This window comes from Mustela nivalis (genome assembly GCF_964662115.1).
Source record: "Mustela nivalis genome assembly, chromosome: 10".
NCBI classification, from domain to species: domain Eukaryota; kingdom Metazoa; phylum Chordata; class Mammalia; order Carnivora; family Mustelidae; genus Mustela; species Mustela nivalis.
The window spans coordinates 83,062,693-83,090,533 of record NC_139029.1 but is presented as its reverse complement, the minus strand read 5'-3'; the positions used below and the strand labels follow the sequence as shown (position 1 = coordinate 83,090,533).

At 39.1% G+C, this 27,841-nt stretch overlaps 1 protein-coding gene and 1 pseudogene across 5 annotated transcripts; both read right to left on the bottom strand.

Moving 5' to 3' along the window:
- Positions 1-761: 761 nt before the first annotated feature.
- Positions 762-26,706, bottom strand: RTCA (RNA 3'-terminal phosphate cyclase). 4 transcript variants are annotated; one of them, XM_082686521.1, is made up of 11 exons: positions 26,428-26,706; positions 26,239-26,339; positions 24,302-24,523; positions 18,971-19,094; positions 18,516-18,574; positions 17,012-17,153; positions 16,078-16,202; positions 14,044-14,102; positions 7,044-7,138; positions 4,746-4,850; positions 762-1,124 (listed from the first exon to the last, which is right to left on the bottom strand). In XM_082686521.1, exons 3-11 carry the CDS (start codon positions 24,418-24,420, stop codon positions 1,023-1,025), a joined length of 930 nt encoding a protein of 309 aa, XP_082542647.1. In that variant the 5' UTR covers positions 24,421-24,523; positions 26,239-26,339; positions 26,428-26,706; the 3' UTR covers positions 762-1,022. The 4 variants fall into 4 exon arrangements, with proteins under 4 accessions (XP_082542647.1, XP_082542648.1, XP_082542645.1 ...); XM_082686522.1 differs by having other exon boundaries at positions 24,302-24,460; XM_082686519.1 differs by having other exon boundaries at positions 24,302-24,445; positions 26,428-26,702.
- Positions 1,138-4,734, bottom strand: LOC309842396 (large ribosomal subunit protein eL33 pseudogene; annotated as a pseudogene). Its single transcript has one exon. The product of its transcript is annotated as a large ribosomal subunit protein eL33 pseudogene (transcript).
- Positions 26,707-27,841: the final 1,135 nt, after the last annotated feature.

Sequence of the window (27,841 nt, the reverse complement as noted above, 5' to 3'; positions counted from 1 at the left end):
TTCAGAGCAAATTCAACCCAATCATCTGAAGCTGCACAAATCACAGATATCATAATCATGATTATAGACACCTGAGTAATGTTTTTCATTACACTGTTCTCTACAGACTAATTCAGCACTTTCTGAATGTATTATAATACCATCCCCGGGATCCATATCTTGGACTCTGTTTTAATCCTCCCTGGATAAAGTCCAAAACAGAACCAAGTTTAAAAGACTTTCTCACTGTATTACAGGACAGTATAGTTAGCTGATAACACCAAACCGGTTTCATCTAAGTCACAACCTCAACTGCCTGCAGCAACCAGGAAGTAATCTAAATGCGGAAGGCGACTAGGTATAAGATAATAGAGTGTGATGAAAGGCACACTCTGTTCTAAAGGTGCTCTATTATTTTTTAATTAGATTTTGAGTCTGTTGAATGTTTTGAAAGCCTAACAAAAACATAACAAGGCTGAAAATTTGGACAGATTTACTAGGGTTCAAATTTTGCAATCCTCATTGTTAGATTTTAAAACATTCCACAGATTCAAAATCAGTATTTACCAAATGTCCGTTGTAAAGAAGGTACACATAATCTGAATGAGAAAGTGCTTATTAAATGTTATTGTTGACACAGCAAGTACTTATGCAAAAAGCTGTCTCATCATACTTTACATAAGGTTTTGGTAAAGTGATTAGAACCAGATCCAAATTACAGACCAAATCTACATCCCTGACTTAATCTATTATATAAGAAGAAAAACACACTTCAGGTGGAATGAATGTTCTATTTCAATACTTTAATACTGAAATCAGCTATCATACACATCCATCAGCTCTTTTATTTCCTTGTCCTTATCTCAGGAGATAGTCAAAGTAAGATTAATTTGATGAAGAATTCTCAGCAAATCTACAACACTCTGTACTTCATCTCCATGCTTATGTCAGATTCTTTAATAAGTTACTTCTTATTCATTGTTTTCTAGTATTTATGGATTAGTGCAATACATCACTGAGGTATTACTTAAAAGGCAAATACCCTATAGATACGGATTTGTCATTCCAATTCCTTGGCATTCAATAATATAAGTGTCTTTAGATGCATCTTCTTCATCTTCTGATTTCTTCACAGAGAATTTAGCCTGAAACCAGAGAAGTGTTTCGTATATAAGTAATAAGAGGAGGGATGAAAGGAGAGCCCACAAATCCTACTTAAAAAGTCAGGTAATTAATATCTAACTCATTTTATTGAAGCAGCTAGAGGCACAAAGATCAAATGACTCATGAGAAATTCAGTAGTCTGGATATAAAATGTTTTGCTCCAGAACCATGACTCTTGTTCAGAAATAATGCTTGTGCAGTTCTGTCAGAATGTATAGTCTGCCAGAATGTATAGCGACTCCGTAACCACTGAATCAAAATCCCAGGATGTCTGTAGGCTAGGCAATCATCATTTTTAAAATCTCAACTGTTAACTGTAACATACCTTCACTGCCTACTTCCTAAATTTTTTCTAAAACGGGGCACTGAAGCATTTATACTTCTCTTATTTTGTCAAGTATCAAGTTTTCAATTTCCCTCAAATTTTTCTTGCCAATTTTATTCCCTAAATATGCTATTCAAAAAAAATTTAGTTCAGAGAAGGAAGGTGGGGGGAGGTTCTTCATCTTTACTGGCTTAGCAGTGTTATTTCTGACTTGCTAACGGATTCAAGTTTGGCTTTGAAATATACAATCTCCATCACTGTATTCTGGAAACTTTTTTTTTTTTAAAGCTACTGTGTTCATTCTAACAAAACAATTAAAATCAAAACAACTCAGTGGGTTTAATTTGTAGCAAAGGGATTTCAAGGGTGCCTAAAACCTTAGGATTCTATAAAACACCATTTGAAAACCATCACTCTGGGGCCCTGTTAAATAATAATATTCACAAATTATTCCAGTTTCAGTTTTATGTGGCAGTGTACTGATAAACAGTAATACTGAAAATTATTGCTGAAAGAATACACACTGAATTCTGAGCTATATAGCCAAATTATTTATGTAACTATATATGCATAAATATTTCCTCACACTGTAAGCATTATATAAACATGAAACATAGGAACAGTCAAGGAAACCATTTCTAACCTATATACAAACATATTGAAAACTACAAAAATTTAGAGCTGAAAGGAGTCTTAAGGGATTATGCACCAGTCTCTGATTTTACAGATCAATTATCTGCACAGAGGAACAGAAAGACAAAGCAGCTCACCCAACGTCCCTCAGTTAAAAGACAACAAAGCTAAAAAGAAACCAGAGCTATAAATGCCAGGTCACAGTACTTTTCACTGGGTACTCACTTCAAATAACATTGCATGCAAAGTATTATAAAACAGAAGATCAAATGAATACAACTTGGTCCCTACTCTCAAGGAGATCATAGTCCACAAAGAAAGATAGCATTAATGGAAATACAGCATTATGAAAATACAGCATTAATAAAAAAATAAAAAATACAGCTAACGATCTCTCGATATCAAATATAATTTGCTTTTAATTCCTATTAGCCTTTTCCTACAACTGAACCAAATTTTATCCAAGCTTTTTTCTTTTTTTTAAGACTTATTTATTTTATTTTTAATTTTCAATTTTTTTTTTTTTTTACAAAAGAACAAATCTACACCTTTACTTACTTCTCATTAAATTTAAATCCTTAAGGTGTACAGCATCACACGGATTCTGTGGCCAATGGCTTTAGCAAGAAGGTTGCTTTATAATTTGGCACGAACCATGCTGCTGTTTCCATGAGCACAAGTTACTTTTCCCCAGATTACTCTGGTTTTGTTTGGTTTGCCACCAGGAGTCACTGCATTGTTCTTTGCTTTATACACGTAAGCACATCTCTTGCCTAGATAGAATTCCATTTCATCTTGAGCATATACACCTTCGATTTTAAGAAGAGCTGTGTGCTCCCTCTGGTTGCGGAGACCCCACTTATAGCCAGCAAAAATGGCCTTGGACCACAGACTTCCAGACATTATTTGGCGTTTTAGAGGAGTCCTGTTCCCAGCAGGCCTCCACAGGCCCCAAGATGCCAGAAAAACTTATTTATTTATTTTAGAAACAGAGAGAGAAAAAGAGCACAAGCAGGAGGGGCAGGGAGAAGGAAAGAGAATCTCAAGCAGACTCTGTACTGAGTGCAGAGTTTGATGTGGGGCTCGATCTCACAACCGTGAGATCAAAACATGAGCCAAAACCAAGCATTGGACACTTAACAGACTGTGCCACCCAGGTGCCCCTTATCTATGCCCCCATGTTATTAAAAATCGTGCAAATAAACTGGAGAGAGTAGGGTAACAGTGACTTTGCGCTTAGTCCACGTTTATAGTGTTTTTTTTTTTAAAACAGTGTGACTTAACAATTTTTAAAACTACTTAAGGTCAGCACCTTCATAAAATTCTGACTTATAAATTTTATATCACTTTATGAAATTACAAAGACTATAGCATAATGGAACTACGCAAAGTTACTGGAAAAGGCAAGAAATGAAGCTGTGTGCATTAAGTGTAAAAAAAAAAGTACAAAGAGAAAACACTTTTCAGGGGAAAATACCTAAAAGTCAACAGTGGTTTTACTAGCAAAAGGGAATTATGGCACTTTTTTCCCCTTATTTTCCAAATTTTCTATAAAGAAATTATATTAATTCCAGATGAGATAAACATGTCACTTTTTTTTTTAAAAGGTACAATAAAAGTCACTTTTTAAAAAAAGGTACAATACTAAATCTTATTTCACTAAAAACTGTAAATCTAGTCTTACAAAAGTTAAGAGGACTGGTATGAAAATTTCAGCAAATATTCCATTCTACCACAGAATCACAAGAAAATGAAACATATAAATTATTATATAAATATTTAAGTTTATGGCCAATTATAAATCCCCTATGATTTGATTTCATAGTTCTCACCAAAACATCTTTACTCTGTAAGGCAGTACCACCTGTGGGCTCTGATTTATGCTTTCCTGGGTTTACTCAAAGTACAGTTCTGCCACTAAGAAACTATAGTCTTGAGCAATTAATTGAATCCCTCTACCTTACTTTACTCACATGGAAAATGGGAATAATAATAAAGAGCCATCTAAAATGGTTATGCAGGGTGCCTGGGTGGCTCAGTGGGTTAAAATGGTTATGCAGAAGTGCACCTGGATGGCTCATGAGCAGCTGATTCTTGATTTTGGCTCAGGTTGTGATCATGGGATCCGGGGATTGAGCCCCATGTAGGGCTCCACACTTGGCAGGGAGACTGCTTGAGATTCTCCTTCTCCCTCTGTCCCTCCTCCTAGCTCTTGTGCTCTTTCTAATAAGTAAATGAATCCTTACAGATAAGTAAATATAGGGCGCCTGGGTGGCTTAGTCAGTTAAGCCTCTGCCTTCAGCTCAGGTCATGATCTCAGGGTCCTGGGATCCAGCCCCACACTGGGCTCCCTGCTCAGTGGGGAGCCTGCTTCTTCCTCTCCTTCTGCCCTTCGCCCTGACTGTGCTCCCTCGTTCTCTCTTTCCCTCTCAAATTAAGAAATAAAATCTTAAAATAAATAATAAAGTGCTTATGCAGAATAAGATGATGCAAGTAAATTGCTGAGTTAGCTCAATGTCTACCACACAGGAAGTACTAGGTGAGTGACAGCAATTATGATTATCATTAAATTTTCTGTCTATTACAACCTGACTCAAAACTGGCTACAATAAAAATCAATTACTCTCACTAATGGAATACTCACCTTTGCTAGTTGTTCAGCAAAATGTATAGCCGTTTGTGTATGGAGTGTAACTGGTCCTGTTTTTATTCTGGAAACTCCACAGGCTAATGCCATGAAAATGATCAGCTATTAAAAAAAGAACAAAGAAGAAAAATTTTGCATGTTTACTAGTATTTGGAGTTAAAATTCTACTCCCTACCACATGAAAATACTATTAGAAATCAAAAGAGCTAAAAGAATTTCTACTTCTATTATTCTGAAGATGATAAAAAACCTGTGTCACCTGCAGTCTGTGATATCGTACAGAAATGCTTAGCAGCAGTTGTTAACATGGGTTTTCTAAAATTACTGTTTAAGAATAAAATATAGAGTTAAAAGCTAATAATCTATTTAATCAGACCAACTGTCTCTACAAGCTGGAATATGACAAACTTCTTCCACTCTCTAAAATTACATTTTAACAGGTAAATAAATATACTAATACAGAATTACGGGGAGTACAGAGTACACCAGGGTAAGAAAAGACTGGAAACAAGGGAAATTGTCTTAAGAAACTAGTTAAAGCAGTGGGTGGGGGGTGGCACCCAGCTGGCTCAGTCAGAGGAGCATTCAACTCTTGATCTTGGGGTTGTGAGTTCAATCCCCACGCTGAGGGTAGATTACTTAAAAATAAAATCTTTAAAAAAGAAAGAAAGAAAGAAAGAAAGAAAAAACTGGTTAAGAAATCCTGAAGAGTATATTTTTAAATACAGATTGCTAATTTGAGATTAAGGAGAAAAAAGTGTGGTAGAAAAAAAGAAAATATATCAAGACAGTGGACCATAAAAAGATCTTACTTGGAAACATTCACCAGTATCTCTCCATGTAAGTAGATATGTTAAGTTTCAGAGGTCTATGACACATCCAAGTGTAAATACTGACAGGAGCAAGGGATATGAATTTGGAGTTAAGGAGAAAAGCCTGAGCCAATGATATAAATTTGGGAATTGTTTGTATACAGATGGTACGTAAGCTGTGACATGGGACAAAATAACTGAGGAAGTGAATACAGATACAAAAAAGATGCATGAGCCTGAGCCTAGGGATTCTCCAAAATTTAGAAGTTGAGAAGATGAATACAATAGTAATAACAAACTAGCAAAAGACTAGAACACACAGCCAGGGAGAAAAGAAAGATAATAATGTTTCAGGGAGCAACTGAGCCTGGGTGGCTCAGTTGGTTCAGATCTGATTTTGGCTCAGATCATCTCAGGGTTGTGAGATCTAGCCCTGTGTCAGGCTCTGTCCTGGGCGTGGGCCTGCTTAAGATTCTTTCCCTCTCCCTCTGCACCCACCACTGACTCTAAATAATTTAAAAATTAAAAAAAGAAAGCAAGTGAGGAAAATATTTCAAGAAGGATAGAGTGATCTGTTGGGCCAAATGCTGTAGCCAGGTCAAGCTGAAAACTGAAATTTGAGGTATGTAATTGCAGAATATTTAAAAACTGGAACTAAGACATGCCAATTAGTCTTCAAAAGTCAATGATTAAAATTTATATTCAGATCTAATCTCAGCTGGTCCACCTGAGACCCCCTGAAATTCAACCCTAGTTCCCCACATGGTCCCACTTCCGCTCCAACAAGATGAAAGAAACTATCATGAGCCAGGAGAAACTCCCCAAACTGCAAGCACAAGTGTGCATTGGTGGGAAAGGAACTGCTCACCGAAAGAAGAGGGTGGTTCATAAAACTGCTACAGCAGATGATAAAAAACTTCAGTTCTCCTTAAAGAAGTCAGGGGTAAATAATTTCTCTAGTATTGAAATGAATATGTTCACAAACCAAGGAACAGTGATGCACTTTATCTTTCTTTTTTTTTTTAATTTTATTTATTTTTTATTTGACAGAGAGAGAGATCACAAGTAGGCAGAGAGGCAGGCAGAGACAGAGGGGGAAGCAGGCTCCCTGCTGAGCAGAGAGCCCGATTCGGGGCTCGATCCCAGGACCCTGAGATCATGACCTGAGCCGAAGGCAGCAGCTTAATCCACTGAGCCACCCAGGCGCCCCCAGTAATGCACTTCAACAACCCTAAAGTTCAGGCATTGCTGGCAGCAAACACTTTACCACCATTACAGGCCATGCTGAGACAAAGCAGCTGACAGAAATGCTACCCAGTATCTTAATTCAACTTGGTGCAGACAGGCTGACTAGTTTAAGAAGACTGGCTGAAGCTCTGCCCAAACAATCTGTGGATGGAAAAGCACCACCTGCTACCGGAGAGGAGGAGGATGATGATGAAGCTCAGGATCTACAAGGTTTCTCTCCAGCGGGCATGCTTACCTGGTCCTGCAGATACTCATCCACAGCGCCCCCGTGTCTGAGATTTGCTAAGAGCATTTCAGCAGCTTCAATTCCAACCTTGTCTGCATTTACACCTAGGACAGACACGACAGGAAAAAACTAAATTATGAAGAGGCAAAAAGTTGAATTAATATATCCCAGTTAGCACTGGTATAACATTTTTTTAGGCCTCTGCATTCACCCAATGCAATTTTTAGGATAAGACCTTTAAAATACTTAAGTCTTCTGGGAGCTTAGCACAGGCAAATCATTTGTATCTTTAAATGAACCTAGTGGAGGAAAAACCAGGCTGCTTTGGCCCTGTTTTAAAAGTACTAATTATGAGGGACGACTGGGTGGCTCAGTTGGTTAAGTGTCTGACTCTTGGTTTTAGCTAAGGTCATGATCTCGGGGTCACATGGGGCTCTGCACTCAACATGGAATCTGCTGGAGATTGTCTCTCTTTCTCCTCTGCCCCTCTTGTTTGTACACTCTCAAAATAAATAAATCTTTAAAAATTTTTTAAAAATAAAAGTATTAATTAGGAAACCAATTTATAACCAAGTTATGATCCCATAATGCTATGCTTCAACTTCAAAATTTAAAATTTGCAGTTTATATGTATTATAATTCATCTACAGGCAATTCTATTAGAATTAAAGGATTTTTTAAAAGTCAGAATTAATTTTCATCTAAGGAAGAACAGATAAAAATTCTCATATCAAAAAAAATTCTCATATTAAATACTGTAAAATTTTATTACTTTAAGACTTAAACAGGCATTATCTTATTTGGAAAATAAGACAAAATATTTATCACCATCCCCTACTCCCTGCTTCTCCACATGCCCCAAATCTTTATACAATGCTGAATATAAAATAAGGCTGTAAAAAGTAGTAGAATATCAAATGATTTTTTTTTAAGATTTGTATATTTATTTGAGAGAAATAGAGAACAAGCAGGGAGAGGTGCAGAGGGAGAGAGGGAGAGAATCCTCAAGCAGATTCCCTGATAGGCGCAGAGCCCGACCCAGAACTGGATTCTAGGACCCTGAGATCATGACCCAAGCTGAAATCAAGAGTCAGCTGCTTAACCGACTGAGCCACCCAGGTGCCCCTCAAATGTTCTTTTAAAGTATTTACTTTAAACCAGAAGAAGCCCCTGGCTATAAATAAAAATGTCTTTTTTAAGGCATGAGAATGCGGTTAGTTTTTATTTCTATTTTATATTTGGAAATTCATTTGATTACATATATACTTCAGTAAGATTTCCCAGAAAAGTGGAATATTCACAATTTTAACTGTTTTTCCTTACAATGGTTACTATAATATAATAAATATCTTCACAATATCCATCCGTCAAGTACATAACTGAATGAAGTGACTTGGAACATGTGGTATGAATCTCAACTACTCAGCCTCTTCTCTTTCCTCTTCCAAGTGGAGATGGAAATGGAGATGATAAAAGCTGCAAAGTTGTTACAGGTATTAGAGGTAATATTTATATTACCATGACTGGTTCATAATAAACTATTAATAATAAGTTAATACTGAGTACCTAATATGTGTGTCCTACCACTAAGTAATAGTAACTGGTTCCTTTGGTAAGGCAACTTAAGAAAATACTCATATATTAGAGAATCAGAGGATAAGCAGGTACTAAGCTGTAAGGTATAAACTATATCCCCAATGAAAGTTCAGAAAAGGAAAAGATTATAGGTTCTAGAACAATTAGAGAATGTTTCATGGAGCATAAAGGACTCACATGAGTTCTTGAAGAATGGCTAAAGCGTGCACAGAGGATGAGGGAGAAGGAAAGAATTTCTGGCTTGGCAGTATTAGTGAGCAGCAGATGGGCTATTAAGATTTCTCTGCCAAGCGGTGAAGTACTTCCCAGAGCCATTCACACTCCCTCTCACCCAGCCACCTTGATAGTGAATAACGGTACAAATGGATCTACATCATTACCAGCTATTACTAGAGGTCTGTGGCAACTCAACAAAATGAAGTATATATAAGAAATCTGCTTATTAGTACTATTCTACACAAAAGAGCAAAACTCTAATTTCCTCTAAAATGTTAATGCTTTTCTATGGACAAATAATCATCTGGTATTTTGGGTATTTCTTAAAAAGGTCTCAATTTTGATGGTTTGTAACAGCTAATTAAAATTCACATTCAATGATTTGGGTGTTTTCTAGCTTATAAAAAGGACAATATTACAAAATGGTTATAGATTAAAAAGAGAAGGTCAAAGGATTGATTTTAGGACATTAGAGGGATACCACGAATTACCACATAACTGAAGGAGGGAAGGAAAGTGCTTACTCTAACCTGGGCAATTTCCACACGCAGGAAACAGGGACTGATTAACCAGAGGCACAAGTCATCTTAGCTGACCATTGTGCCACCACAGCAAAAAACATAACTAACTGAGCAGCACCTGGGCAGCTCAGGCGGCTAAGCGTCCGACTCTTGATTTCAGCACAAGTCATGATCTCAGGATTGTGAGATGGAGCATATAGCTTAAGATTCTCTCTCTCCCGGGCGCCTGGGTGGCTCAGTGGGTTAAGCCGCTGCCTTCGGCTCAGGTCATGATCTCAGGGTCCTGGGATTGAGTTCCACATCGGGCTCTCTGCTCAGCAGGGGGCCTGCTTCCCTTCCTCTCTATCTGCCTGCCTCTGTTTACTTGTGTTCTCTGTCTGTCAAATAAATAAATAAAATCTTAAAAAAAAAACAAAAAACAAAAGATTCTCTCTCTCCCTTTCCCTCTGCCCCTCTCCCCCACTCACTCTCTCTCCCTCTAAAAAGAAATTAAAATTAAAATTTAAAAAAATGTTTAAAGAACATAACTAACTGAAAGACAAGAGCAAGCAAAGAATACACAACAATGTAAAGACAAAATATATCCTGTCCATACTGCCATCAAATAAAGTTGGAAGAGGTCCTGACATACAGCTAGTGGTCCAATCTCATTTTTCAGAAAAGGAGAGCCCAGAGTTGCCATGCAGAATCATGGCGGGACTGAATATTCCGTCCTCTCATTCTCAGTCTGGTGCTCTGTTAAAACACACTGCTTCCATCCAAAGCCCCAGGATTCTCACACAAAACCAAACCTCACTTTTGTTACAACATCAAAGAATGTTACAGCTGGAAGGACTTGAGAGATTCTCCAGGCTAAGTCTCTCACTCAATATATAAGGAAATAAAGATCAAATTAGTTTTAGTAACTGAGACAGTGAAAAATGACTAGTTCACAGGTTACTGTTTCTACCACAACCAATAGCATGAACAAGCAGCTAATGTTGCTTCAGGTAATAACTCTTAGACATTAGCATTCAGGGTCTGGTAATGTTCTGGTTAATTTCAGTCAGAAATGAAAGGGGACATTTTCTCCATCAGAAATGAAGGGGAACGTTGCAAGCTACGACATTCTCTCTGATATCCTTAAATATATACGCAAACTAAGCTGAGCGATAAGACCCCAAGCTGCCTTGGCATTAACTAATGACATCTCATTTGACATCTATGCCTACTTGGAAACAAGGGAGAGCACCAGCAGGAGTCAGTCACTCTGAGCAAGTATGTTGCTCTATCATCTATTCCCTCCTTCTGTTATAATTCTAGAAATAAGTACTGTGCACTCTGAAACTGTATTGTCCAAAGACAACGTCAAAGTAAAAGTGGTCTCATATGACAAGGTAAGAAAAAGTGTTGATGGAATAGTAGACATTTTTCAGAGCTGACCAGCAAAGTTCATTCTAGGTGTTGCTGATAACAGAGTACTGGTCGCTTTACAATCTCAATGCAACATATCTAAAACTATCATCTACGCTGGCAAACTAACTCCACCTCCTATATCACAATTTCTAAGTGTTTCCAACTAGCCAAGCTAGCCTTCCTCACTTCCCATATGCAACTGGTCACCAAATATCTACTCCCCGTCCTGATACCCTTGTTATCGGAATTCCCCTCTCTAGTCCCAGTCACTGCTTTCCTTCGTATAGGCCCTCACCATTTCTGACCTGAACAGCTACAACAGTCTTGTTCTCCTGCCTCCAAAATGGTTTTCTTCTTATTCTCCAAGTATCTATCAGAATTATCTTTCTAAAGATCTGATATTACATTCCTCTGTAAAATCTTTATGTTTTCATGATGAAACTCAAAGTCCTTTCCACAGCCTATGAAGTGCTTCAACATCTGGCCACTGTTAACCTCTCTAACCTCATCTCCACTCCCCCACTCCAGATCCTGTACCTGTCATACTTGGTTGTACTGCCCAAATAGAGAATACAACTCTTTTATGTTAGCACTTCCCATGTCCTTCCTCCTTAGCTCACTTTGTCATCTGGCTAATTTCTACTTATCTACAGAACCCTTTGGAGGCTCGCTGAATGGCAGAAGCCAGATTTGGAGTCAATCATCCCCCAAAGGAGAATTAGCTGTTCTTCCCCTGTGTTCCTATGGTACCCTGGGAATAGCAAAATTGTACTTGTCTTATCTTCTCTGCCAGACTAAGCCAAGAAGCAGGACAGTGGCTCTTCCACTATGACCATAGACTACACTACCTGGCACATCTTGGTACCCAATGAAGTCATATTCTACTCAATGCCTGTCCAGCACTTATCACGTATTACATGGGCTTCTAGTCCCTGCTTTATATTTTCCATTATCTTTGCTTTCTTAAGACTGTTAGGTACAGGGAAGAATCAATGTGGTTCACTATCCATGTTGATTCCTCCCCATATCTAACAAGAAATTAGCATACTCTAAATGTATTTTTGATCACTACTTCTCAAACTTCATTATACATCAGAAGTATCCAGTGAGCTTGTTTTTTTTTTCCCCAAATTTATTTACTTACTTATTTTTTACTGTGTTATGTTAGTCACCATACAACACATCATTGATTTTTGATGTAGTGTTCCATGATTCATTGTTTGCGCATAACACCAAGTGCTCCATGCAACACGTGCCCTCCTTAATATCCACTGCCAGGCTCACCCATCCCTCCACCCTCCCCTTTAAAACCCTGTTTGTTTCTCAGAGTCCACCGTCTTTCATGGTTTGTCTCCCCCTCCGATTTCCCCCAACACCCTTCTCCTCTCCATCTCCCAATGTCTTCCGTGTTATTCCTTATGCTCCACAAGTAAGTGAAATCATATGATAATTGACTCTCACTGCTTGACTTATTTTACTCAGCATAATCTCCTCCAATCCTATCCATGTTGATGCAAAAGTTGGGTATTCCTCTTTTCTGATGGCTCCAGTGAGCTTGTTAAAACAGATTCTTGGGCCCAACTTCCAGAGATTTTAATTTGATAGATATGAAATAAACCCCCAAACTCGTATTTCAAACAAATTCCAAGATAATGCTGATATGCTGCTGGTCCACCAATCACACTTTATATAGCAGTTTTACATAGAATTCAGTTATGTCATATTCATTATGTCATTATGATTTTACTTATTGCATTATGTTGATAAGATCTGATACCCAACTGGTATCTACATCTACCAAGTGAGTAGACTATGATTTACCTGAAATTTTTTAATTTTTGGCAGTAATAAATGTGTTTAAACAGAACTGCAAGGGTAAGTACCTTTTATTTATTTATTTTTAAAGATTTTATTTATTTATTGACAGAGAGAGATCACAGAGGCAGGCAGAGGGGGGGGGGAAGCAGGCTCCCTGCTGAGCAGAGAGCCCCATGTGGGGCTCAATCCCAGCACCCTGAGATCGTGACCTGAGCCAAAGGCAGAGGCTCAACTCACTGAGCCACCCAGGTACCCTGGGGAAGTACCTTTTAAAGATCTACAAAGTAGCAATAAAGTAAGCAGCTACCACACAAGTAAGAGGGAGTCCAGTGAGAAGTGACCTCAGTGGCAAAAGTAACTTCAAATATTACAATCCAATGTATACACGTATCTCCTCTCCCAAATATACTAAATCTTAACTACACTTCCCTTTCACAAAAGTATTCAGTTTTTTGAAATCACCAATGTAATAACTAATGCAGGGAAGATTCACCAATAGACACTAAAACCACTGCATGAAAGCTGTAGAGGAATAAGATAATCAAATGGTCTCAAAGTATTATCCCAGATGACTTTATTACTTTTAAAAAGGGAAAGGATTTATAGCCAACAGACCTGGAAGACATTGCTTTAACCAAGTGATTACAGCCAGCTTTATCAATAAAAGACAAACTGACATTATCACCTACCCTGCTTTGATACAATGGAATGCACCTATTCCTACTAAAAATGTTTCACCTGAATATATCTAATCATGAGACAATCAGACAAATCCAAATTGTGGGAAATTCTATGAGAAAATGGCCTGGACTTTTCAAACTGTCAGTATCATGAAAGAAAAAGCAAGGTGAAACTATTTTGTAGTAGGAAAGAAACTAAGTATAGAAATTCACAAACCTGTACCCCTGGGGCTAATAATACATTATATGCTAATAAAAGATTAAAAATTAAAAAAAAAGAAAAGAAAAGAAATTAAGTAGACATGACCAACTAGCTGAGTGGTCAAAAAAAAAAAAACAAGAACACTGCTGTAAAAAATATTCTGGAAACAACTGGTTACATCTGAATATAACAAATTCTCTGGGTGTAAAATGCTATTGTGATTACTTAGGTATTACTCTCTGGACATCCGTACTACAGTGTTCAAGGGTACGACAGTATCTGCAACTTACATTGAAATAGTTCAGAAATTCACAAACTTGTAGCTAAAAGTTCACTACTGATAAATCTTGGAGAACAGCGGATGGATGTTCATTAGCTGTTCAACCTTTCTATAACTGAAATTTTTCTAAGTATAAAGTCAGGAGAAAGACTGAAAATCTAACTGACTCTAAAACATAATCTATTAACCATATCCTTTTACACTTACCATCAATCATGCTATAACATTCAAATCCTAACAGATAATTAAAAAATTTTACACTAGCACTGGAAATTGTGGACCCCCATTCATTTATCTGTACCTCGTTTACCAAGTGATGATCCAGCAAACAAACAGCCAGTGGATGTCTCAGCAATAATGCTATATAGGAAAAAAGAAAAGTATTACTATCTATGATATGTTCTAAAATTATATGCAAATATAATACAGTGGAATAGTGATTATTTATAAGTATGTAGAATTAGATCTATCTAGTAAATTGCAAAAGTGAAATTCTCTATATAGGGAGCGGCACAACTAGCATAGTCCAACTTCATCAGAGCATCAGTATCCTTCAGCACTTCTGACAAGAAGTCACACTAGATTCTAATCGATTTACATACAAGGAATGACTCTCCTTGAAGTTCTGCCATCCACAATAAAAGATACCATTTCTACTATACTATATTTTATGAGGGGCCCCTGGGTGGCTCAGTGCATTGAGCATCTGACTCTTGATTTCAGTCACCAACTCAGGGTTATGAGATCAAGCCCTATATGGGGCTCTAAGCTCAGGGCAGTATGCTTGGGATCTGTCTCTCTCCCTTCCTCTGCCTCTCTCCCCACTCAGGCTCTCCCACTACCTTAAAATAGACTGCTATATACTTAGGATGTTTTATATGAACCTCATGGAAACCACAAAACTAAAATGTTGGTACACAGAAAATAAAGAAAACACCAAGAGAAAGAACACTACCAAAAGTCATCGATCACAAAGGGAGCAAGAGAAGAACACAAGAGAAACAGAAGACTACAAAAACAACCAGAAAACAATTAACAAAAGGGCAATAAGTATATATCTATCAATAATTAATTACAAAGCCAGTAGCAACTCAAGTGTCCATTAATAGAGGAATAGCTAAAGAAGATGTGGTACGTATATACACAGTAGAGTATTAACTCAGCCATAAAAAATGAGATCTTGCCATTTGTGTGCTAAGTGAAATAAGTCAGACAAAGAGAGACAAATAGCACACAATTCCACTTATATGTGGAATCTAAAAAACAAAAGCGCAAACAGATCCATAAATACAGGATAAACTGAGGATTGTCAAAGTGGAAGGGATGGGGGATAGGCAAAATGGGAGAAGGGGAGTGGGAGATACAGGGTTTCCAGTTATGGAATGAGTAAGCCACAGGGATGAAAGGCACAGCATAGGGAATACAGTCCATCGTATTGCAATGGCATCATAAGGTGACAGATGGAAGCTGCATTCATGGTGAGCAAAACATATTGTCAAATCACTCTATTATATATATACTTCAATGCCAACTACACTTCAATTAAAAAAAGGAAAGATCTTTCTACAGAAATGTTTGGTTTTGCTTTAGTTTTTACTTTTATTATTTTTTTTAAGATTTTATTTATTTGAGAGAGAGAGAGAGAGAGAGAGCATAAACAGGAGCAGCAGCAGAGAAACAGGGAGAAGCAGGCATTCCACCAAGCAGGGAGCCAGATGCAGGGCTCCATCCCAGGACCCTGCAATCATGACCTCAGTTGAAGGCAGATGCTTAACCCACTGAGCCACCCAAGTACCCTGTTTTATAGTTTTTAGATAGAACTATCAAATGTAGGACATGCATTTAAATCCTTTAATAGAAACTCTGAAAGATACTTTTCATCCATAAGAGACACTCTCATACTTCAAAAGATTAAAGCATTTTTATATTTAAATCAATAACAACTAATTAAATTAATATAATTATTTTCTAAATAGATCTTTGCCAGATCTAACATTTACATGTCAATGGACTTCACATTTGAGGTACAGAAAAACAACTGGAAATGCCTCTCTTAGGATCAGCTTCAAAGACTAACTTCTGATTAGTTTAAGAGCTATCTTAAGAGTGAAAGAACTCTTACAACGTAATGAAAAGCAAACCATACCCAGAGAAAAATTCTGAATAAAATAATGGTCTTAATTCATAATACTGCTGTTTTAGGTAGGAATGTCCTTAAAAATATGTATTTTTAAAACTGTACTATTTCAACAGAAAAACTACAGATCTTTCACTTAAACAGGATAATTATTTCAGAGCTCTCAATCAATACCCAGGAAAAAGTGTATTGTCTCACATTATTCCATTTCCATTGCCAAAAGCTTGGTCTTTAGGTTCCTGAACAGGCTGGATGTTAACATAAAGATCCCTAATCTCCTTTCTGATGCATCTTACAGCAGCCGCTGCCATATCTTTTGCTACCTATTGTGGCAAGACAGAAAAATAGAATAAAAGAAATTAATGATTATTTTGACAATTATTTTCAAGCCTTCAAAGGAACATACAATAATTAATAACTTTTATGTGCATTATATAAAAACTAGACTTTCAAGAGTAAAAAGCATAGATATTTAGGAAAATTTTTTTTTTTTTAAAGATTTTATTTATTTATTTGACAGACAGAGATCACAAGTAGGCAGAGAGGCAGGCAGAGAGAGAGAGAGAGAGAGATAGAGGGAAGCAGGCTTCCTGCGGAGCAGAGAGCCCGATGCGGGGCTCGATCCCAGGACCCTGAGATCATGACCCGAGCCGAAGGCAGCAGCCCAAACCACTGAGCCACCCAGGCGCCCCAGGAAAATTTTTTAATGAAAAAAATCTATTAAAAAATTATGTGCATTAGGGGGAACTGGCTGGCTCAGTCAGTAGAGAATGCAACTTTTTTTTTTTTTTTTTAAGATTTTATTTATTTACTGGAGAGAGAATGAGAAACAGCATAGAGGGAGAAGGAGAAGCAGATTCCCCACTGAGCAGGGAGCCCAATGAGGGACTCAATCCCAAGACCCTGGGATCATGACCTGAGCCAAGGGCAGACACTTAACCAACTAAGCCATCCAGGCACCCCATGGACTGGAGCATGCAACTCTCAATCTCAAGTGTTTAAGTTCTAGCTCATGTTCAGCATACAGAGTATTTAAAAATAAAATCTCAAAAAAAAAAATGAGTGCTTTCAAGAATTTCAAAATTTATTATGACATAATACCAAGACCCACATACACTTCCAGACAACTTACTTTAAATGGCAAAACACCAGCAACAAAAGCTCTTCCATATATCTTAGTCACAGAGCCACGGTCAGTTAAATTTATTGGATTCAACTGTTTAACTGGTGACATTCGGACAATCACTTCACCACCCCCTTTTGGGTAGTAGCCCCTACAGAAAGTATAACAAACACTCACATAAACTGCTTGTACAACAAAAATAAAGCTAAACGTTTACAATAAAATAACATGTGAATGATCTCCAAACATATAGTTCATGTTTGAAATTTCCAAGTAATGTTTTGAGTCTGTGCTGTCCAATATGGTAGCCACAGACTGCATGTGACCATTTAAATTTAAATGTCATTTAAAATTCAGCTCCCAAGTCACACCGGCCACATTTTAAGTGCTCAACAGTCGTATGCAGCTAGTGACTACTATACTGGGAAGATAGGGAACATTTCCCTCAACGCAGAAAGTTCTTTTTGACTGTGCTGTTTTAGAATATAAGCACCTTGACAGAAGCACCTTGTCCGTTTTGTTCCTGCTATATTCCAGCACCCTAAAATAACATCTGGCAAGGAGGAGGTCCTCAGTAATATATGATGAATACTGAAGTAGCTAAACACTAACAAAACTGTAACTCAAATACTGAGTGTCACTTTATTCTATAGAGGACGCTGGCAACATAAAGAAGAGAGTAACAGCGCTCCTATACACAAGGAACTCCCCATCTGATAAATACATGGCCACAAAGACAACCTACTAGACCACATCAGGCTGTAAGAAGACCACAAGAGAGGTGCAAATATGAATTCCAACAGAGACACACCCATGGACAATTCACACAAGAAATTACAGGTTACACTATGAAAAAATATAGGATTTCTAGTTTTTAAGAGAGCAGGAGAGAAAAAACATGAACAAAGAAATGAAAGCCCAAAGGCAGAGTAGGTTTAAAAAGCAAGTAAACGTGTGTTAGAATACATGGGGGGTGGGGGTGCAGGGAATGAAGCTAGAAAGGTAAACTGGAACAATGGACCAAGACTGTAGCACACTTAAATGCCTCATGAAGAAATCAGGCTTTGTTTTTATGTGGCAGAAGGGAAGCCTTGGAGAGAAATAATCTGAAAAATCAATGTGTTTCTTTGGAAAATAACTGATCTGCATTGTGGAGGAGAGTCCCTTTTATGACCCTGCCATGCTTAATCCACTTTCTGCACACAGAAAGTACTCAGTCTGTGTTGAGCATGGGTAAGATCTTCACCAGACGTGAAGATCCCTCAGTGTAGCGATTCCCTTGAAAATATTTCTTCCTAGAAACAAGCAAACACCATATGTGGCTGCTTTCAAGGCCCCATGCCCCCCTGCTGCTTTCTGTTTTTAAGCCCAGGAAGCACAATTATTTCCTACAAACTCTATTTCCTAATTACTACAAGAAGTAGTGGATTCCAGAATAATTCTCTAATGTCTCGTTTTCCCACAATTTTAAGTATAAATAGTGGGTCGAAGGGCTATTAAATAAGTAACTTACCTCATTTTAATATCACAATTAAATTTGAAACCAAATTTTTCCACAATTGGCTTGAAAACCTGAAAAATCGGTTTATTGTTACTTAAACCACAAATATTCACTGATTCAACATGCATATTTATTAAACAAAAGTGCTCTGCACTGAGCTGGCAAAAAGGCACTATGGATAAATATTGATACAAAAATACGTAGGAGAATTCTATTTTTCAAATAAAATAACTGATATATAAACCAAAATTAAAAGTTTAACATTTAATTGGTCACTATGAACATTGTTCTAAGATACAACACAAAATCTAAACACAATCCGTTACCCTCTCCCACAAAAGAACTAGACACCATGAAAAAATGAACAGGTATGCACACAAACCACTCAGGATATATTAAATAGAGGACAGAGATTCAGAAGAATACATGAGAGATCATCTCAGTTCATCAACAACAAAGGTCCTTACCATAGCTGTGTAATCAATCTGTGGTGCCATTTCAGCATTTGTTCCACCTTTTAAACGAAGCTCTGATGGAGAAGCAGCAAAGAGAACACAGGGCATTGAGACCTGCATCAAGAGGCATACACTCCTAAGAAGGCAAAAGAGGGTTAGCCACATTTTCTTTCTAAAGTCTCAAGAACATGGTGTTACTACACATCAAAATGAGCCGAGCACAGACAACTGGGAAGGCAGGTATGTAACCTCAAGTCTAAAGTTTAAAAACAACCCATTGAAAAAGAGGGGGCACACTTGGCTGGCTCAGAGAGTAAAGCATACAACTTTTTTTTTCTTTCCTTTCAGTATAACAGAATTCATTGTTTATGCACCACACCCAGTGTCCCATGCAATACGTGCCCTCTATAATACCCACCACCTGGCTCCCCCGACCTCCCACCCCCCTGCCCCCTCAAAACTCTCAGATTGTTTTTCAGAGTCCATGGTCTCTCATGGTTCATCTCCCCTTCCAATTTCCCTCAACTCCCTTCTCCTCTCCATCTCCCCATGTCCTCCATGCTATTTGTTATGCTCCACAAATAAGTGAAACCATATGATAATTGACTCTCTCTGCTTGACTTATTTCACTCAGCAAAATCTCTTCCAGTCCCATCCATGTTGATACAAAAGTTGGGTATTCATCCTTTCTGATGGAGGCATAATACTCCATAGTGTATATGGACCACATCTTCCTTATCCATTCGTCCGTTGAAGGCATCTTGGTTCTTTCCACAGTTTGGCAACCGTGGCCATTGCTGCTATAAACATTGGGAAACAGATGGCCCTTCTTTTCACTACATCTGTCTCTTTGGGATAAATACCCAGTAGTGCAATTGCAGGGTCATAGGAAAACTCTATTTTTAATTTCTTGAGGAATCTCCACACTGTTCTCCAAAGTGGCTGCATCAACTTGCATTCCCATCAACAGTGTAAGAGGGTTCCCCTTTCTCCACATCCTCACCAACACACGTAGTTTTCTGTCTTGCTAATTTTGGCCATTCTAACTGATATAAGGTGGTATCTCAGTGTGGTTTTAATTTGAATTTCCCTGATGGCTAGTGATGATGAACATTTTTTCATGTGTCTGATAGCCATTTCTATGTCTTCACTGGAGAAGTGTCTGTTCATGTCTTCTGCCCATTTCTTGACATGATTATCTGTTTTGTGTGTGTTGAGTTTAAGTTCTTTGAAGATCCTGGATATCAACCTTTTGTCTGTACTGTCATTTGTGAATATCTTCTCCCATTCTGTGGGTTGCCTCTTTGTTTTGATGACTGTTTCCTTTGCTGTGCAGAAGCTTTTGATCTTGATGAAGTCCCAAAAATTCATTTTCACTTTTGTTTCCTTTGCTTTTGGAGACATATCTTGAAAGAAGTTGCTGTGGTTGATACTGAAAAGATTACTACCTATGTTCTCTTCTAGGATTCTGATGGGTTCCTGTCTCATGGTGAGGTCTTTTATCCATTTCGAGTTTATCTTTGTGTACAGTGTAAGAGAATGGTCAAGTTTCATTCTTCTACATTCTACACATAGCTGTCCAATTTTCCCAGCACCATTTATTGAAGACACTGTATTTTTTCCCACTGGGTATTTTTTCCTGCTTTGTAGAAGATTACTTGACCATAGAGTTGAGGGTCCATATCTGGGCTCTCTACTCTGTTCCACTGGTCTATGTGTCTGTTTTTATGCCAGTACCATGCTGTCTTGGCAATCACAGCTTTGTAGTAAAGCCTGAAATCAGGCTTTACTGGGGTAACGTTATGCCCCCAGTTTTGTTTTTCTTTTTCAACATTTCCTCAGCAAATTGGGGTCTGATTCCATACAAATTTTAGGATTATTTGCTCCAACTCTTTGAAAAATACCGGTGGAATTTTGATCGGAATGGCATTAAAATTATAGATTGCTCTAGGCAGTATAGACATTTTAACAATGTTTATTCTTCCAATCCAAGAGCATGGAATGGTCTTCCATCTTTTTGTGTCTTCTTCAATTTCTTTCATGAGTGTTCTGTAGTTCCACGAGTACAGATCCTTTACCTCTTTGGTTAGGTTTATTCCCAGGTATCTTATGGTTCTTGGAAACATGCAACTCTTGATCTCAGGGTCATGAGTTCAACCCCCACTCTAGGCGTAGATCTTGCTTTAGTTTTTTTTTTAAGACTTATTTGTCAGAGAGAGAGAGAGAGAGCACACAAGCAGGGGGAGCGGCAGGCAGAGGGAGAAGCAGACTCCCTGTTGAGCAAGGAGCCCGATGTGGGGCTCGATCCCAGGACCCCAGGATTATGACCTGAGCCGAAGGCAGATGCTTAACTGACTAAGCCACCCAGGTGTCTCTAGAGCTTACTTAAAAAACAAAAACAAAAACTAAACACCTCAGTAACTAAGGAAATCCTGAATCTTAAAGACAGCATTTCTGGGGCACCTGGATGGCTCAGTTGGTTGAGTGACTGTCTTTGGCTCAGGTCATGATACTGGAGTACCAGGATCAAGTACCACATCGGGCTCCCTGCTTAGTGGGGAAGCTCTGACCTTCCCCCTCTCAGGCTTGCTCTCTCTCATTCTCTCTCAAATAAATAAATAAAAGGAAAGACAGTATTTCATAGAAGAAACGGGCCTTAAATCATCAGCAAATCAAGGTTTGAATCCACCTCATTAGCCATGTAATCTTTAAGTTGCATAGAAGTAAAAGAATTTTTTTTAAATAAAACTGTTCTTATAGTTTTTATAAAAGGATTCTTGAAAGTGTGATCTATAAAAATCCATTTAATATAGCTAAAGCCTAAAAACACAGCGAAGAAAATAGAGTCAATTAAGTTGTAATAACTTTTCTACAATGACAGATAGTTAAACATACAAGTCAAGCCGAGGTCGAGAAATACTTAAATAATTACATCTGAATCTCTACCATGCACAAGGCATTGTTCCAGATGTCAAGATACAGTACTTACCATCATGGAGTTTATGATATGATGGAATAATCTTTTACAAAGACTGACAGCTGAATAATTTACACTGAAGTAAGTTTAAAGAAAATAATCCTTGCTGTAACTCACCTCTGGTCATTATAGTAAAATAATGTGAGAAATAACACAAATTAATTTAGAATATGCAGTATTTTATAAAATGAAACCCTTCGTCAGATTATCTACATGAACTGTCACATTCATACAGACTGTGGTACAGATTAGACATAGCCTCTAATACCAAAAGACAGACCTTTACTTAACCTTCTCATGTTAACAACGCACCATGTACTGAAATAAACAGTCTCTGTCACTGACAATGCATTTCATTTACTGACTACATAACATATTAGGTATTATAAGAGAAAACATATACAACATAATCCCTGTTCTTAAGGAGTTAAGTGAGGAGCAAGTGAAAAAACCTGGAAATGTTTAGTTTACAGAAAACCATAAGGTTAATACTACTTAATTTCTCAGTGTTTATTCCCTCTGAGGACACCGAAATTTAAAGTGTTTTCCCCTCTCCACAGATAAAATCAGATTCTAAGAATAGTAAAGAAAACCTCAGGGACACCTTGGTGGCTCAGTTGGTTAAGTGTCTGCCTTAGGCTCAGGTCATGATCCTGCGGTCCTGGGATCGAGCCCTGTATTGGGCTCCATGCTCAGCGGAGAGTCTGCCTCTTCCTCCCCCTCTCCCTCTGCCCATCCCCACCATGTGATCTTGCTCTCTCCATCTCTTTCTCAAATAAATAAGTAAATAAATCTTAAAAAAAAGAAAACCTTAACTTTAGGAGAGTAAGAAATTGCAAAAACAAGGGTAGACACCTGAGAAAACACATGGTACTACAATCACAGTGTAAGATAAAAATGTTAGAATGTGAGTAAGTAAGATATGTTTTCTTGCTAGGAAAAAGCTTAGTTTAAGTTCCATCAATGGAGCTGGATTTGCAACTTTAAACTCATTTCCCATATAGTCGAGTGGATTAGAAGCCAGAAGGCCTACATTCTAATCTAGTTCTGTCCCTGACTCCATGACATTGGGTAAATCACTCAACCCCAAAGGCTCTTTATTCTCTCATTCACAAAGTGGAGAAAGAACTGGAAATACATGGTTTCTACTTTCCCTCTTGCAGCTTCAAAATTCTGTAATTCTGTTTTAATCTTTAGACAGTTTGTTAACTATCGAACTTCCCCCCTTCCTATACAGGAGAATATCCAAAATAACATGCTGGCTATAAATAAAGATACCTCAAAATTCCTTAATGCCCTTAGAAAGTTCTCCGTCGGAAAACCTCACCTTAGGCCTGGCAGCAGGTCCCTTTTCAGAGAGGTCTATTCACACCATACCCAAGTTTCACTTATCACTAAATATTTTTTTTCTTTCTTTCTTTTTTTTTTTTTTTTTAAAGATTTTATTTATTTGAGAAAGCGAGAAAGAGAGCACAAGGTGGGGGTGGAGGGTGAAGGTGGGGGCAGAAGGCAAGGGAGAAGCAGGCTCCCCACTGAGAAGGAAGCCTGATTCAGGACGTCTTCCCAGGACTCTGAGATCATGACCTGAGCCAAAGTCAGACGCTTAACCACTTAACCAACTAAGCCGCCTAGGTGCCCACTAAACACTTTCATAAACTAAAATAATCAAAATCTATTAAAACAGTTTCTGATACAAAGTAGCATCAGGTTTACATTACTAGTTCTTATTTTATCAAATTTCCCAGTAAAAATGGGATTTTGGTAAAACGATATGGTTTACAATAGCAATAAGCCAAATAACTCAGAAAACAAAAAATGTGCCCTCTGTGTGTTATCAATAAAAGAAGGAATTCTTGGAAAAGGATAAAGGCTCCATTTAATTGTTAAATATCCATTTTCCAAAGGGGGAGGAACCCCAAGATCAGATCTAAACATTTCTAAACAGGGTAGCACAAGTATCTATTAAAAGACAACAAAAATACCTAGACTAATAGCAGAATATGGTCCATAATTAACAGCAAGCCAAGAACTAGATAGGCTACATACAATGCAAAAACTACTCTTACTACAGAGCATAAAAACTTGGTCAGTTTCCAACAGTCCGTTTCTAAATAATAAAAAGAAACAAACAGGCTATACCATGCACAAAGGAATATTTAAATTTAATAGCTACAATTAATAAGCAATTACCCAAAACTACATCATCTCTATCCCTAAAAGGTTAGTGTTTTATCTCCATTTTAAAAGTGAAGAAGATAAAGCCCAAAGAAGTTAAGCAATTGTCTAGTAATGGTAGGTGGTACCTGCACCTGAATCCAGGTCTCACTCTAAAACCTGTACTTCAGTGGAAGATAAGTGATACATACCCTGCTGTCTTGGTATCTGCTGTGTGGATTCCACCTTTAATCTTCTCTGGTGTAAACATTATTTCTGTGGAGCCGATTTCTGCCCCCTCCAATTGCCCATCACACAAATCTCGAATCATTTCCAGTCCAGATAAATGTTGAGGCCTTCAGGTCATAATACTGCATCAAAACGTGTGCATTCAGACTGCCCATAGCCCCACATTTTATGACCCATTTATAAAACTGCAATGGCAAGAAAAGAGCAAGGTCTAACCACAACAAGTGCCATATCTTCAGTGTCAGAGCTTCTTTTGAGTTTTTAGGAACCTAAACTATCTGTTTGAAGGCATCGTTTGGTTCCTTCCAAACCACTTACTTTAGCTAAAAGCACATACATAGATGCACTATTGCAAATAAGAAGTATACAGAGAGGAAAGCTGAAAACCTATCCAGGGCCACCCATCTCACTTGCATGTCATTGAATAATCTATGGAACCTGTTATGGGCTGAATGGTGTTCCTCCAAAACTCTTATGTTGAAGCCCTGACTCCTAATACCTCAGATTCTGACTCTATTTGGCGTTAGGGCCTTTAAGGAGGTGATTAAGTTAAAAAGAGACAAGGGACAGCTGGTTGGCTAGCTGGCTGGCTGGCTGGCTGGCTGAGTCAGTAGAGCATAGGACTCTTGATGTTGGGGTTGTAAATTCAAGACCCACATTGGGTGTAGAGATTACTTAAACATAAAATCTTAAAAGAAAAGAAAAGAGGCAGTTAGAGTAAGCCCTAATCTATTCTCTGTGATATCTTTATAAAAGGAGATTTGGATATACAGAGACATCAGGAGTACACATGCACATAAGGATGACCATGTGAAGAGGCAGCAAGAGTGAGGCCATCTCCAACCCAAGAAGAGAAGACGGAAAGAATCTTCCCATATGGCCCTCAGAGGAAACCAGCCCTGCCAGCACCTTGATCTTGGACCTGCAGGCTTCAGAACAGTGAGAAAAATAAATTTCTGTTGTTTAGGCTACCCAATCTGGTATTATGGCAGCTCTAGCAAACTAATGAAGTACCTAACACATTCTTAATAAATTGGATTTTCCTTCTGGTGAAACTGATTGCTGCAAACAACTGGTGTGACTAAGGTAATTAATGTTTGCACACATTAATAACTGCCTTTTAATAATTTCAGAAGGAAATGTGGTTAAAATAAAAGACCAAGAGATTGCTCATCTCTTACAATGTCCAAAGGAATCAGTCTGGCTTCAACCTGGGTCCCCTTCTAATAGGTGCCTATACCTGAAACTTAGCTAGTGACCCGCTTGGTTTCGCAGACAGAACGAAACAAGTTCAAGGGTCAACGTGTTTCCTTGTCCACAACTGGTAATTCTGATTGTACTTGTAACTTCTTAGAGATCTGAATGTAAGCTAGGATAATATGTTAGGGTCCTTGCCTGAGCTAGGATTCTAAAATGTGCAGCAGCAGAGAATACACTGGTTAAAAAGTGGGTTTCCTCCCGCCCTCCCGGCTGTGCTGTCCTGAACCCTCTTCCTCTTGCCCCTTGCCGCAACCTCTCCAGGTACTTAATAAGCGCAATGACGGGAGAAAACATTTAAAAGACAACTCATCAGAAGACTAGAGAACTTTAGCTATATAGAATGAACGCGGGCCTATTTTTTCAACTTGCCCCTTCAGGCTGTCAAGACCGCACAGCCCCTACTACCGCTAACCGCCCCAGCTGGAGCGTGGTGCCCCGGGGCATTGATGTTGGCTTCAAATTCCTCAACCTTGGGGCCGGTTCTAACAAGCATCACACCCGGGCTGCCAATTCCCCAGCCACCCAGGGCGACCCAAACCCCAGGCCCCGAAACAGCAGCCCGCCCCCCCCTCCCGCACCCGGCGCTCGCTCACCCGCATCCCCCAGTCCCGCGGCCCCGCCCCCCAGCGCCCCGATTCACCTCAGGCCAGGCGTGCTGCGGCCGGCTCGGATCTTCTGTACCCTCAAAGGGAGGCCCAGGAGACAGCTCAGGGCTGTAGACACCCTCAGGATCTGGCCGCCCTGCCAAGGGTGTGGGTGGGCGAGGAGAGAAAGAACATCAGACGGGGAAGCTCACTTCCCTCCGCCACCGGCCCTGCCCCGCACTCACCCCTTCCATGATCCCGCCGTCCACCTCCACCCGCTGAGCCGCCATCGGGGGCACCCTGCGGTCCGGCCCGCAGCGACCAGGCCTCTGCCGGAATGCGAGGAAGAAAAGATGCTCGCCCCGGCCCCGCAGCTCCGAAACTTCCGTCCCCGCTTGGGGCCGCGGGGGCTTGCGGAAGCACGAAAGCGGCGCCGGCTCCCGGGAAACCGGAAGCAGCTGAAACAAACCCCGACACTCCGCGCGCGGGGACCCGGGATCTCCCGGCCCAGCGGCAGTACGCGTGCGCGCCACGGCGCTTATAGAGGCGGTGCCCGAAAGATGCCGTCAAATCCCACGCTCTCCCGGAGATGCGGCGGCGGCCTGGCAGGCACCCTGGGGCTGCGCAGTAGACTCGTCGCTTGAAAACACCAGCCCCCTAGCACGGCAAAACACGCAGACTGAAGAAACTCAAACTGGATTCTCCGGTTGTCTCGCGGGCTTCTGCAAACATCTGTGTTTATCTCTTTTCTCAAGGATCCTGCTGTTTCCAGAGCTGACCAATTTTAGAGCTGAAGCTGGAAGAAAGGTCTGGGTCCTGCAATGCACACACCACCTTCTCCCTGGTCGGGTTTGCCTCTTCTGCAGACGGCCCTTTAATACCTTTGAGCCCGTCATTGGTCACAGGGTTGTGTGTAATAGTAGTAGTAGTAGTAGTACTGTAGTAGTAGTAGTAGTAGTAGTACTAGTAGTAGTAATAGCGTTCTTTTTCTCTTCTGAAGCATGATTTATTTGGGGATGGGTGGGAAAAGGAAGAATTGGAATCAGTAATATAATGTTCTAAAAAACTAGTTATGTCACCTTGTCCAACAGCAAGGGCAAGTTCATGACAGTTGAACTAACGTCATTCACCTCAGACGATGGCAGAAAAAAAGTCAGCTTTTTTATTCTGCTTGTGGCTTGTTCCTGCAGTAACTGAGTATCCCATGATATGCAAGCCTCTAGGTAAGCAAAGAAGAGTAAGGCAACTTCTGCCATGAGGTTACTGGAGGTATATTTAGGATGCTGAGAAGTAATCAATTACAGCGTTATACTCAAATGGTAATATAAATAATATTTAGCATATACTAATCTTAGAGTTAAATAGGAGGGCACACAAATCAGAATATGGTAAACCACAACAATAACAGACAACATTCATTGGGCATTTGCTTGAGTGCCATGCCCTGCATGCATTCACAATCTGTTGAAGTACTTAGTGTTTTTACCTCTGCTTTACACCTGCATATATTAAAATTTTGCTGCAAGTCCACACAGTTGTTAACTAGAAGACTGGAACATGAACCTGGGTAATCTGATGTAACTACCATTGTTTCCTAATCCTAATAGCCAATCCTAAGAGATTATTCTGCCACTTTTGTGACAGATATGTTCTGGGAAC